Raw genomic sequence first — 13908 nt, 5'->3', positions numbered from 1 at the left:
TCTACTCACCTACCCTGTTTTCTCTGTGACTCTTACCGCCCTCTAACAACTAACTGTGCATACATATCTGAAAATGCAAATATAGATTTCATAATAGGTATTAACTGGTTAAACTGACCACTTATTCCAAATCTAAATGGCTACTTTCTTGTTTGAAAAATATAGGAAACGTATCAGTGTCACATCGTTGTATAAAAACAAAAAAATACAAAAAAATAAAACAATCACAGCAAACAAGTAGTATCTTCTTTATTGGATTTTTTTAGTCCCCATTTGACAGCTTAGTTTAGCTTTAAGTATAAAGATATATATGTAGCTATAGTTGAAGAAAAAGAGCCAGAAGTATAAAGAAAATCACCATAACACAATTTTCAATTACACAAGCAAATGCAATAATATTGTGCTAATCTCTTGACACTTTTAACAAGTTTTTACCAGAGTCGCATGCAGATGATAATAGCAATGTTGCACAGAGGCATTCAAAAAAACAGAAAAAATACACAAAAACTACATTGTGAGGGGAAAAAAATAAATCATTGTTATGTTTTAAGACCACCATGAATTTAACAAAGTGTCTTTCTTTCTAACTCAAATTGAACTATTTCATTTTCACTGATACGTTACATTTAGTAGCACTTGTAAAAGAGCTGGACGGTGCCGTCGTGCTTCACAGTGCAGGGTATATTTTGGAACCGGTTGCCTTCTGCGGTCAGTTGCTCTACACAGGTTCCCAGGCGGTCATCATCATCACCAGCAAATCCACTGTCTTTGTCCCAGACCTCAATTTTCATGAAATCAGAGTTGGGGGAGAAAAACTTGAACGTCTGGAACCAGCTTGGGTTGGAATTTGAATGAATGACCTTGGTCCTTTGGGTTCTGTCACCAATTGTCACCTGTAAAATAATGTGAATTAAAATAAATGCAGAGAATGACTATCCACAAACCATTAACTATTAGGTCTACAACACATATCATGAAGACAAATAGAATAAAAAACACACCAAAAATCTAAGCGGCATTCCCCACTTGCATTCTGAATATCTTGAGAAAGACCAGCAAGAACTTACCAAAACATAAGGATCTGGATCTTTAAATACATCTCCTGTAAGGCCGTAACCGTTTCCCACCAATACTTCCACAGTTTTACCAGCACACGAATTAGCTTCGGCCTGGAATGGTACAATCGCCAGCAAGGAGACAAAAACAGCAAGCTTCATCTTAAATCTTTTCTCAGAGAGAGAAAAAGAAATAGAGACAGATTGTTAACAAGTCAGACAAGCTGATCAACTTATATACAGAGAGCTACAGGGTGGAAGGAGGAGCTACACACAGGTGGGCGGTGTGGACGCTTGTTTATCGTTTCTGCACATGATGGTGTGATGCAACAATGCAGGAAACGTGTTAATCGATACCAAATATCACTAAAATTTCACACTTCTTTATATCAAATTCAATACTAAAAAAAAAAAAAATTACATTCAGAAAACTGCATCACACAAGGTGCTTACATACACACACAGACAACGCTGTATTTTGACAGACTGAAAAGTAATGACTGCCGCCTACAAGCTACACACAGCTCACATTATGAGCTATTGCTGCGTTAGTCTAAATGAGATACTGTTACCCTTTGTGAACCTTGTGTGTTAAATAATTGCAAAAACTGTTGTCAGCAATTCACACGCAGGAACAGTAAGATGTAGGATATTATCATTATATCATTATTTACTATAACAATGATACATCAATATTATTAGTAAAGGAAAAAACTCACCTCAAATTTTGTGTGCAGATCCAGATACCCGTCTTTCAGCAACTTAAAGAAGGTTGAGGTCTTTCTGCGTTTTGTTTCAAACTACTTTTAGCTTGCAGCTTTGCTCTTTTATAAGATCATTATCCACCTTAACTGTGTTTTTTTCTACCTTGCAGTGGACCTGCTGCCTCATCTAAAAATTTTATAATTTCCCAGTATTTTCAGGACCTACAGCATCTTCGTTATAGAGAAAAGGTAACACTAAACATTGTTACGAAAGGCACATCTCATTTTTGGTCATCTAAGTACCTTATGTGAACACTGAACCCTTGAGGGCACTGACAATTGCATTTGCATCTACATGTTGCAATTGTTCTCAAAAATGAAAAAATGAAAAACATCTCTATGTGACTCAGAACAGTATTTGAATGGTCTGATACAGCTTTTTATTTTCACTATGTTCTGTGCCAGTGCCTTGAGCTTGAGCACAGTCTCTCAATCCAGCTACAAAAACTGAATGCTTACATGCAAAAGTAAGTAAACTTTGAAAAAAAAAAATCACTATGTACACTTGGACACTTAACTCATCAATTTACACTCAATATCCCATAATGGCAAAGCAAAAACATGACTAGAAATTTTTGTGAATGCATTAAAAATGAAAAGCTGAAACATTATAATAATAATTCTTGAGACATTTCAACAATCAGACTTGATTCAACCTGTGTAAAAATAAAGGGACAGGATATTGCTTAGGAAGGCATACGCCAGTGTGTGTAAGATCACACAATTTACACTGCATGTCAGGTCAAAAAACAAGCCATAAAGTCCAGTGAACTTTCTGTAGCCCTCCATGATAAAACTGGTGATGTATTCATCAAGACAATAGTATGAAACCATTTCAGAAGATTTAAGTGTTTCCAGTAGAACAGTGACCTCAACAATTGGAAGAAGTTTAACCCTTTGATGCATAACATGGGTCAAAAGTGACACAAATCCAATGGTAAATGGGCATCTCCTGAACCACGCTGCACATCAAAGGGTTAAAACCACCTCCATACAGCTGATGTTAGTGAAGGTAGTAAGGGGACAGGATGTTCCACATCTTTGGAGCAGCTACTGCAGAGGCCCAGCTTCCTGTACAATCTGGACATTAGCACAACCAGGAGCCCCTGGGAGCGTGCAAAGGTAAAAGATCAGACAAGTAGTGAAGCACTGGTCAATTTAAACACTTAGAAACAAACAATAAATCTTCAAATCACTTCGCACTTAATAACCCAAAAAGAAGGGCCATGGTCAGGAGCCAGCCGAAAACCCAACAGTCGCTTAAATAGAGCTTCAGAAGTTCTCTAAAGAGAATCAAAAACATACTGAAAAGACGACCATGTCAGCTGCACTCCATCATTATTATGGTCCAAGGTCTAGAAGGAAGCCACTGAGAAAAGGGCACATGACAGGCACATTTAAAGAACTCTGGGAGAAAGAGGAAGAGATATTCAGACCTGAAGAGTACTTATTATCCGGATAATACTATTCTACAGTGAAGCATGGTGGTAGCAGTATCATGTTATGGGGTGCTCTTTAGCAGCAGGGACGGGGAGACTGGTTAGAACTGATGTGAGAAAGAATGCAGCCAAAAGCAGAGAGGTGACTGATGACAACCTGTTCCAGTGTGCAACCCTCCACTTATCAGCACCACATGATCTGAAGTGTGTAGACAAGATAACACCAGAGTGGCTTCAGGACAAGTCGCTGGTTGTTCTCGAGTGGCCCAGATTAACCCCAAATAATGTCTGTGGACAGACAGACAGACAGAAGATGGCAGATGCTTCCCATCCAGTCTGATGAAGCTTGGCAGCTTAAACTGCCAAAGTCCAGCGGCAAAACCTCTGCGGACTTATTCAGTAAGAATTGAAGCTGTAGCAACAGCTAAACAGGATTCTACAATGTCTTCACATTCAGATTTGTCTCTGATTTTCAAACATGCTAAATGTGACAGCATGCAAATGTCATCTTTTTTCCTAGGTTTGTGTGTTATTATTAATCTTACTATAGTATGCTATTGTAATATGAAAGAAGCCCACTCTGTATTTGGGAGGGTTTTTTGTGCAAACCTATTACAACCCGCATTTTTTCAGAGCGGAAATAACACAGCCAATTCTGTAGTTACCAGACAGCCTGTTTAAGCTCTAGAGATAAATAAGAACAAGAAAAATTCATTAACTTTTGCTGTGGGCATGATTTGAGCACTTCCTGGCAGAAAATAACTTGCCAGTGAGCTCTTCAAGCTCACATTCAATGAATGGTTATCAAGGAAAAGTACACATGATGCTATTAGGTCTTCTGATGGAATTATGTAGCAGCACTGGTGAAGACGACAGAGAAAATGAAATGAAAAGCAAAAAGAGATGAAATGAAAGAGCTATGGTGATTGAGATACATTTCCATTTAGATGGGAGGGCAAAGTATTTTTTCTGAAGAGAGGGACAACGTTTTGATGTGACTGACTTTGCACAGTCATCACGGTAAAAGAGAGCTTCCTGTTTTGCATCTTCATGAGTTTGAATCCAAACTTTCAAGGAGTACATCATAAAAACTTCCCCAAACCCTTGGACTCAACCTCGCGGGCACACATCAAAAAGAAGCTGTAATGTAATCTTGTTCTGAGAGACAGAGATGTGAAATTGAAGCGATTATTTCATCTTTGTGTTTTCAACGAGTGTGTGTGTGATTGTCTTGAGCTGCCTTCAGGCTTTTCGGTTAACCAGCAATTTCACCATTTCTGGAATTGTCATCATTAGCTTTCTTCATGTTCTCACACTAGAATGAAACTCAAATATAGATTTCTGTTTTAAAACAAGTTTAAAGTTTTAGCTTATTCACAAAAAAGATGCCACAATGGGAAAATCACCTTGTTTTTTGACACTTTTGCAAATATTTGCAAGTTGTACATAACCTAAAGGGAAATGACAAGTTAGCCACCAAACACTGAAACATTTGCAAACTGACTGATAAATAAATGTAATAGCCTTTTCCAGGACTGTTGTTTTAAAAAGTGTAACACAATTATATTTAACCACAGGGTCGATGTGCAATACATAAATTATTGACAGTGCAAACTGAACAACAAAATTAATTCCAAAATAGCATTTAACATATCAATAAGTTCCTTGTAGCACCTTCACTGAAGTTTATACTGTATGTGTGTGGGGATGTGTGTGTACGCATGTGTGTTTGTGTTTCTAACATGCAAAGTCATTCCTCCATCAGCAGTTTGGGGGACCTTGAGGTGACGAAGGTTTGTCTCATTGGCAACGTCATCCCCTTATTGATGCACCAATCAATATACTGTATCATCCATCACCATGGCGATGCAGCAATCCACCGAAGAAATTTAATTTTAGCTTTGCTGTGGGTCACTTACATTACATGTCCTGAATGTTTATACTAAAGACCAGTTGATATTAAAAAGATGCGGAATGTGTAATCATGCAACTAAACTGGATGAATAATCAATCTGGAATATAAAATAACACTGAACGAAAAATAAATTGGAACCAAGTCCTGCTTAGAACTCTGATTTCCTCTGTGACTACAAATGTACAAGCTGAACTTTTTACTGTGCATTTGCTCAGCTGCAACACACTGACTCTTAACTTGAAGAAGTAGTGCTTCGAAACTAAGGCCTGTTCTCTTTCCAGCCCCTGAACATTTCAGTAAATCAGCGAGTTGGTTGAAGAGGCTTGTGTCTGAATATGTGGCTCTTCAGTATGACATTAAAATATGGCTGCAGTCTACTGAAAAGCTGACGGCTACATACTGTTCACAAGATGAGAATGTGTTCCAATTGTCTGAGCTGGATGTAAAACCTTTTCTCTACAAACCCTTGATAATTAAACATACTAACTTAGTGTGAATGCAGGGAAAGAAGAAAGCTTTTGTTTTTCTTTTTAAAAAGAAACTAATGCCAAATCTTTGTGTCTAATTGATACTAAACTAACAATAACACAAATATTGCATCCTAAATTAAACTATTCCCTATTCTCTATTTAAGGAGTTTTACAATTTCCATACATACACCTCAAAGTAAGCTGCGAAATATAATTGTACTGAAGTGAATTTTTCTTACAGTATAAGCAATTTGTTTTTGCGTAATTGCACAATAGTTAGAGAAGTGATTAGGCACTAATTTATAGAGTTTCTATGGAGCAAAACTGATATATATCTGTCATGTTTCAAGGTGATTCTGTCATTACTTGCCAACTGTCTTTGAACCTTTTATAACCTAATATCCATTCTGTTAAATCTTCCACTTCACAGAGATAAAACTACACAGTGATGCCTTTGATAACAGCTGACAATCTTCATGTTCTCTTATTATGCGTACATTTAAAAATGGGTGGCTTTGAATGCATCGTTTTAAATTCTCTCGATTCTTGTATAGCACATAGCCAGTCTTCCTTCCCTAAGAAAAGTGATTCCTTTTCCTGAAGATTTGAGAGAGAGATTAATGCATCAAATGATAACAATCTCCATACAGCAAAAGGCTCTTTTGTTGTCGTTAATCATTGAGTGTGTGCGTGGCGGATGGGGGGATACAATATGGGTCTCTCTCGGTGTGTGGTCCTCTGAATAATGATGACGCCATCTTTTCCTCCTTATTCATGTGAAGTAGAGGGGTTGGGCAAAGACACCAAAGAAAGTAGAACAAAGTGGAGTAGCGGAGCTACTGTACCAGAACAGGGCGAAGAAAGATGAAGTACGCAGCTGGCTTTTAAAAAAATAAATAGTTTTATCCATTTACAATGACAGATCAATTTGTTACAACATTAATTCTATTCAAAGGCAGTTCATTAAAGCTAACAGAGGCACACTTTAACACCAGAATGAGTTATGTTATCATAGCGACCAGATCAGAGTGACATCAGGCCAATCACAGAAGGCCAGTGTGTCCATGTGTGTTTTGAGAGATTTACACGTGCACAATGCAGATACACAAAGTAAAAATTAACCCCCCAAATTGCTGATGGGTTCAAAAGGTATTTGAAAAGAATTGTCATAATCTAAAAGAATCATCAGATTTTCAACTTTCGTGATGTACCATTCAAGAGAAAACTTGGCCAAATCTGATCTTAAAATTGGAATATTTTCACCACTTATTCTACATGTCTCATTTAAAAAGTCACCAAAAATAAATGGTTCCCACTAACAAGACTCTATTAAAGCTAAAAATCTTGCTCTGCACAACTATAAATCTGTTAGAGACTCAGCTGTGACCAACAATTCTGTGACAAAATTTCAGGTACTTTTTGGCTAAACTGTGCATTCACAGACTAGATAGGAGACAAGCATCGAAATAAATTCAAAATGTCTGTAGCAAAACCACATTTCCCCCCCGCCCCAAGACCTAGAGGACTTTGAAAATGTTATTACTGTTGATTCCATTTTATTTCTTTTGTAACAACTCCTTTTCTTTTGTTTGGATTTATGCCATTACAACAGTCTTATACTACACAAAGAACACAAAGGACAAGTTCTGTACTTCTATTCATGGTTGTGCTGTTTCCATAGAGGAGCAGTATTGTACACTGAAGGGAAAACTAACCTAGACGGAGATGAACTGTGATGGTAACAAACAAACAGAACCTCAAATTGCTTGAGGTTCAAAAGTTTAATGAACAGTCATACCCAATATATGCCAAATACTTTATACTTCAACAACAGGTACATAGCATGTAGATGAAAATTGAAGAGTGACAATGAAGATTGAAATATTGGAAATAGAGTAAGACAAAATTGGTCAGTAAATGAGAAATTGTTCTCAACTGATCTTACCTGGTAAAATAAAGAATGAAAAAATAAGAGTGAAAATGCCCAAAATTTTAAAATGTGCATTTACTCGTAATCTAACAGAATATCAGTCTGTACCTCTTTTTCATTTGATGCATCAACAGATACTAAATGCCATTTTCTATTTTTGATAATATATATTATATTTAATTCATGGGGGATTGCTGCACTTTATGCTGTAAATACTACCAATATCTAAATATCTGGTTAATGTAAATGAGAACAAATATGATAGGAAGCCACCCATAATGACACAGCAGAGGAACAGTGTCTTTAACTGGTCACATTCAAGAAATTTGTTTTTCTTCACTAATTGCTCATCTAAGGCCAATCTGTAGCATTTCTAGACATGCATTATTATATACTACATTCCTGTGTATATTTATATTTGGCTTTCAAAGGACGGTACTGCATAAGATTAAAATAGCAAAGATAACTTTGTACTGAGTAGTCTTGAAGTATTCCAGAAAAACTCTACTATTATCAGATAAACAGCACGAGGTATCTGAGGCAATAAAAAGACACCTGAAAAGCAGGGAGAGGCAGGTGGAGGTGGTGGCTGGGTGGAGTGGGACAGTCACAAAGCTGGAACAGTTATGATATGGGCCTCAGAGACGTCTGCTGCAACGGTGGCGATAACTTTTTTTTTTTTTTTTTTTTTACTGCAGAGATAACTTTACAAAAGCCCTCTTTGTCAACCTTCAGGGGAACACATCTACTGATTGGGGGAGTGACGGGGGGGGAAAACGAGGAGGAGGGGGAGCGATAGCATGAGAAGGAGTCACTCAAAGCTTCCTCCTCCTCTTCTTGTAGGACCCTGAGGCATTCTTATCACACCTCTCAACACTCAATGCTGCCTTTTCCTATACTTCTCTATCTGTCTCAGCCACTTGATCTTTGATCCTGTTTTTGCTTTGAGTACATCTTTCTCATTTCAGACGAAGTTGTGGTTGTATATTCACCTTCCCTGCCCCCTGTCTGTGTGTCTTTGAAAATGATGTGTGTTTTCATGTAAAGATTAAATTTCTTTTCAGCAAACACTGACATATCAATTTCAGAACAAATGTAGGCTAAATCTTGTCACACCATTTTCCCCTCTTAGTGTCATATTGATCCAACTTTTTAAAAGGCACCTTTTCAGAGTATAAAAAGGTAAAATTTGAAAACTAAGGGTTTTATTTCTTTTATTAAATAATTTACTAAAGCTTGATGGAACTCTTACCCATCAACACTTTTGGGTTAAAATGTTTAAAGCTCTTTGACTTAAGTTAACTATAATGAATTGTTTCAGACAACAATTTCAGACTTCTCCTGTTGCACATATTTTACTTTCTTATAAGCCTTCAGGACTGAAGTTGCACAATATATTCCTGATTTACTGCTGTGGGTTAAAACATAAAGCAAGCTCACTTTGGGTAAGGAAAATGCAAACATTTGCAAACTCTGGTAACTCAAAAAAAGTTGTAATTTTTAATACGGTTTAACAAAAACTATCCTGATAAAATTATTGATCCTTTCCATTTACTTATTTTTAATGAAGTCCTGCAGAAAGAAAGGTTTATTCTGAATAAACCACCTTATTTTCAGAATAAACACTAGTGGCAGGTCAGGACCAGATATCACTGGATGGAGACCCTGCACTGCATTGGCCTCCTATGCACCCTAACAAGTCCATCAGCTTCCTAAAAAGACCACCACAAGTGCATCGTTTGGGTGGAGGTTGTAGGAGACACAAGAGCATGGGTTTTTTGGGTCATCAAGCCGGTCCCCACTGGTTGCAACCTCCACTAAGGGAGGTCTGCAGGACAGGATGGTGGCAACGAGAGGCCCAGGCAGCTACAGACTAGCAGACCTCTGGTGACCTGTATGAGGCTAATGGTAAGAGTCTGATACGAAGAGCTTAAACGGAGGGGAGAGAGGGGGAAGATCTGTTACTTTTTGTTGTTGCTGTTGTTTTTTTGTTTTTATTTTTTGCACTGTCTTGATTTCTGTCTTTTGTAATTTTAACAGCAATTACAGTTGATCATAGTAAAAAAATATATATACAAATATCCAGTTGCATCAAATTGTTCGTAGAAACTTCTCAAACCAATTGAGCAACATAATAAAATGCTCATTCACACAGAGCATCTCTGCTACACATTTTAATCTTGTGCTGTCACTTCTTCAAATTTCTAAAGCCTGGACAAAATATTCCTTTAAACTATGAAGTCCTGAGAACTAATGTTAGAAGTTAAATTAACTAGCACTTGTTCACAGGTACACTGAGAATATTTTTTTAAGAACAAGCAGACAAACATGGAGACCTTCAGACAGACAACTTAGACGGCCAAGACATCTCCAAAGTTCTGTACAGTCAGGGTTAGATGATGAATAGAAGGCAGATTGATTTTGGCATGGTCACACACTGTCCTCTGGGTATTGTGACATTGAAAAGATCTGCCACATCCTGACACCTTTGATTCCTCTAGATCCACCCTTGGCTCTGAATCCAGCTAACAATCAGAGCTAAGGTAAGAAGCTGGCAGGCAGCTGGGAGGAGGGAGTGAAGGAGCAAAGAGAAAGGTGGAGGCAGAGCAGAAGAAGAGGGATGAAGTACAGGTGTAGAGGACACAGCAGGAGAAGGGCTGAAGTGGTGAGAAAGGAACTGGAAGAAACAGTAGAGCATAAAATGGATGCAATGGAAAACACTAGGTAACTGTGCAAAACATGTTTAATGCCACAACTGAAGCAAATTATGTGACTAAAAACATTGCAGCTATGATATGGCCTTGCACAAAGCATGAGCAATCAGACATGTCTCATTTCTAATTTCTGAATGATCAAATCCTACTAAATTAACTTTAAATAATAAAGCCGGTGATGATTTATATGTTTCCTAAAGTGAACACATTCAGTAAAAAATACCAAACTCAAGTATTTTAAAATATCATCTGTGTTTCCTCAGATTTATATGGGTTATTCGTTTGAGCCACCAAGCTCCATTGTTGTCCCAAACTATATAAAGCTGCATCAGTGAGCTACAGTATTAGTGCATGTTCCTTTAATATGGTCAGCGCTTCAAGTTCCACGACCAGGGACGCGTCGAAAAGTTTGCTCAGAGGATTTTTCAAGGTTCACTATTCCTTTGTAGAAGGAGGTCACATCTTGAGCCTCCAGATACTCCTCAGCAGCAAAAAGGAACTTCATCATCACCTTAAAAATGATGACTATGCAAGTAGGATGTCAGTTTCGGAAACAAACAAAAGTCAGATGGTGCCAGTTCGGGTAACTAAGGTTCGTGGCAAAAGGGTTTAAAGCTTTTTCCACCTGTACTGTGTGGAGGGGCGCATTGTTTTGGAGCAACAAAAGCCAGCTCAAAGCTTTTCTCTGCCCTTTTCTTTGCACGTGTTAAACATTTGAGTTTTTATGGACAGTGATAGACTTTATAGTTTACAGTCATGCCCCAAAATTTAAGTTACGCCTCTTGTTTCTCGATGAGGCTAAAAGCTTTTTGAGGCACCCTCATTTATTCATTCACAGTTGCAAAAAATATGCAACAAATGTGTTAATTTACTGAAAACCAACAGTTCTTTTTTTGTTTCAGTGGAATAGATGAGTGGTTCCCAACCTGGGGTCCGAGATCAGAGGGGGTGCACGAAGCTTGGTCTGCTTTGAGGCTGTGAGGGTATAAAAATTAGATTTTCACATTCTGGATACAGAGTAACAGACTTAATTTGCCATCTCAAGTCTACCCATAAAACATTTTTAAAACACATTTATTTGCTCTTTCCTCAAACATCATTCGCTGTTTCGATGGCCACACCTCCTTGACCTCTCAACTTCTGTCCACGCTTTCTTCAGGTTGGCTCGCTAGATGCTAGCTCATCCCGATTCATCATTTATTTGTGCAGTTAGAAAATTACTGACGGGAAAGATGTTTGAAAAATGCAAAACTTGTGAAGATTCATCAGTACCTAAAAAACACTCCAGCTATACCTCGAGAGTTACCTTAAATTTGGTTTTATTGAAGGGCAAGACAGAATTGTGTTATTTGTGGTGAAATGCTCGCAAATGACAGCATAAAGCCAAATCATGGTGACATCAGGAAACATCTTACAGGGGGACTCCAAGCCAAACAGGTTGGGAACCACTGGGATAGATGGTGCTTGGAGCTGGGAGTCACAGACGGTATATGTAAGCTGCAAACTACTGAGAGAGGAGTTAAGTCTTGTCATGCAATTTGTTGACAGTAAGAAAAATCTAGAACAACATCAGTTTTAGCCTCGAAGGAAACATGGTGAATTTGTTGATAAAGGGACTCAGAGAATGAAACAGCAGAGTGGAGTGCAGAAAAAAAGAGTAGAGGTAAGAAACTGTGTGGTCATTAAGTGTAGAGAAAAAAATTAAAGGAATAAAGGTGGACCATTATACCAAGGACAAATTTTCAGTAAAGCAAATCTGATTTGATCCTGAAGACATTCATTGTGTTCTTTTATAGTCAGTCAATGCGCTGCTGCTACTCTCTATCATGGAGAACTAGAGTTGTTGATTTTCATAGACATAATAACCCATGAAATTTAAACCAAGTTTGTAGACGGAAACCATTTCTTCACACACTAAGGTACTAAAGTCATTTCCATAAGACTTGGTCTCTTTTGTATCTCTAACCTGCCAAGTAATGTGTAGTAATGTGAACTTATACCGACAGTTTTGGATTTGCTGCCCTAAACACTTTGTGGGCAATCAAGGAGGCAGCCTTGTCTTAAGTGCCTTATCAAAGATCATAGTAATGAACAGTACACTGCTGTCATTTCACTGGCCAGTATTACTCTGCATTATTCTCTTACGTCTGATAATGACGACTCTGGCCCCCTGCCTTAACAGCTCTTAGAGCCTTTTATCCCTTTTTGGCACTCAGGCCACCAACAACTGGCCACGGGTGAGGGTCAGACTAGGAGGTTTGTTTCATCCAAAGGAAGTTCTGTCATCTCTCAGGATGTTGTGGAGACATCTGGGTTTTTTCCACTATTTGTAAATTCAGACAAACACTGTATGAGCTTTATGTCACTACTTTCTTTTTGCTGAGTGTGATGACGTGCACTACAATGTATCTGTTATGAGGCTTATCCTGGTATTGATTATATTCAGGACAGTAAAATGTGGTTATTCACATTCCCAAATACATGATAAATACTAGTCCTACTGTTTTGACAAATGTAGATTTGGATTATCAATGTTACTGACAGCATTAGGAAATGAAAGTGACAAGAAATATTAAATAAATCCATCCACCTTTGACTGTTGTCAGTCTGCCACCACATAGGACAATGGACTGCTGAAAGCAGATACACAGCTGTGAATGGTGGGACAGGGTCATCATGATGGAGTTCAGTGACTGCAAGTAGAGAGGAAATTTCCAGTAGAGCATCTTTAACCCACTGTGTGACATAGTCGAACACTTCATCAGATCAGAGGAAATGGCAACATTAACCAGTTTGATGACTCTATGGAGAATAAAGCTTGGTTTGTCTATTTGTTCGGCATTCAAAGCCTGTGCAGATTGTCTGCTGAATCAGAAACCAGGACAGGATGTTTACATTAGAGATAGATGGATTACCGGCCTGGCCACTTATTAGGGCCAATATTTGGCATTTTTTTCAAATATCAGTATCATTATTTTTAACCAATTAGAAACCACTTATAGCCGATTATATATACAATAAATTAAATGCACTATTTTGGGCTGCGTGTGTTTGTAGTCACTCTGTGGTGTGAGCGACTTCTACCAAAGACACAACCCCCCCAAAAACTGAACATACACAACTCGTAGCCACAAACCAGGAAATTTGCTATTTTCACTGTGGCTAAGATGAGGCTAGCATACATAAAATACATAAAACAATAACACATTATGCTTGAGGATATAGCCCTTAGTGGGTAACAGCAGTGAAAGAACAGTAAAAGATTACAAACAGAGGAGAACAGCAGACATAACTGTTTAATTTCAATCATTTTAACAGTAAACAGATGAGACCGTCCTATCATCCTGCAATGCTCTGGAGTCCCTATTCTTATTGCTAGCATATAATTGACTAAAGTAAGCCGTATTAATGAAGAAGCCTTGTTTTGTATTACAGGTTCTTGTTTGATTGATCTATATTGATTACCAATACTCAGCATCGGTATCTGTTCTAAAAAACCCATATCGATCTGTCCCTGGTCAATGGTAACATGCACAGACACAATAAGTGTCACTTTGTAGCTGTGTAAAGTCACTGTTGATGTAAACTGAAGCTGTAAAAATGAACCCTAATCAGGGTAGA

At 37.9% G+C, this 13908-nt stretch overlaps 1 protein-coding gene across 1 annotated transcript; it reads right to left on the bottom strand.

Annotated features, from left to right (window-relative positions):
* Window positions 1–232: 232 nt before the first annotated feature.
* Window positions 233–1273, bottom strand: LOC118470619 (perforin-1-like). The gene is made up of 2 exons (XM_035950246.2): window positions 1068–1273; window positions 233–893 (listed from the first exon to the last, which is right to left on the bottom strand). The coding sequence occupies exons 1-2, from the start codon at window positions 1215–1217 to the stop codon at window positions 627–629; spliced, it is 417 nt and encodes a 138-aa protein (XP_035806139.1). The 5' UTR covers window positions 1218–1273; the 3' UTR covers window positions 233–626.
* Between the last annotated feature and the right edge of the window lie 12635 nt (window positions 1274–13908).

Source organism: Amphiprion ocellaris, chromosome 6 (genome assembly GCF_022539595.1).
Source record: "Amphiprion ocellaris isolate individual 3 ecotype Okinawa chromosome 6, ASM2253959v1, whole genome shotgun sequence".
Lineage (NCBI taxonomy): Eukaryota > Metazoa > Chordata > Actinopteri > Pomacentridae > Amphiprion > Amphiprion ocellaris.
This window is presented reverse-complemented; position numbering and strand designations above follow the sequence as displayed.

Coding starts and splice junctions, on each gene's coding strand:
- LOC118470619 (XM_035950246.2), bottom strand. CDS start 1,217: ATGAAGCTTGCTGTTTTTGTCTCCTTGCTGGCGATTGTACCATTCCAG. Junction 894..1,067: donor ATCCAGATCCTTATGTTTTG/GTAAGTTCTTGC, acceptor ATTATTTTACAG/GTGACAATTGGTGACAGAAC.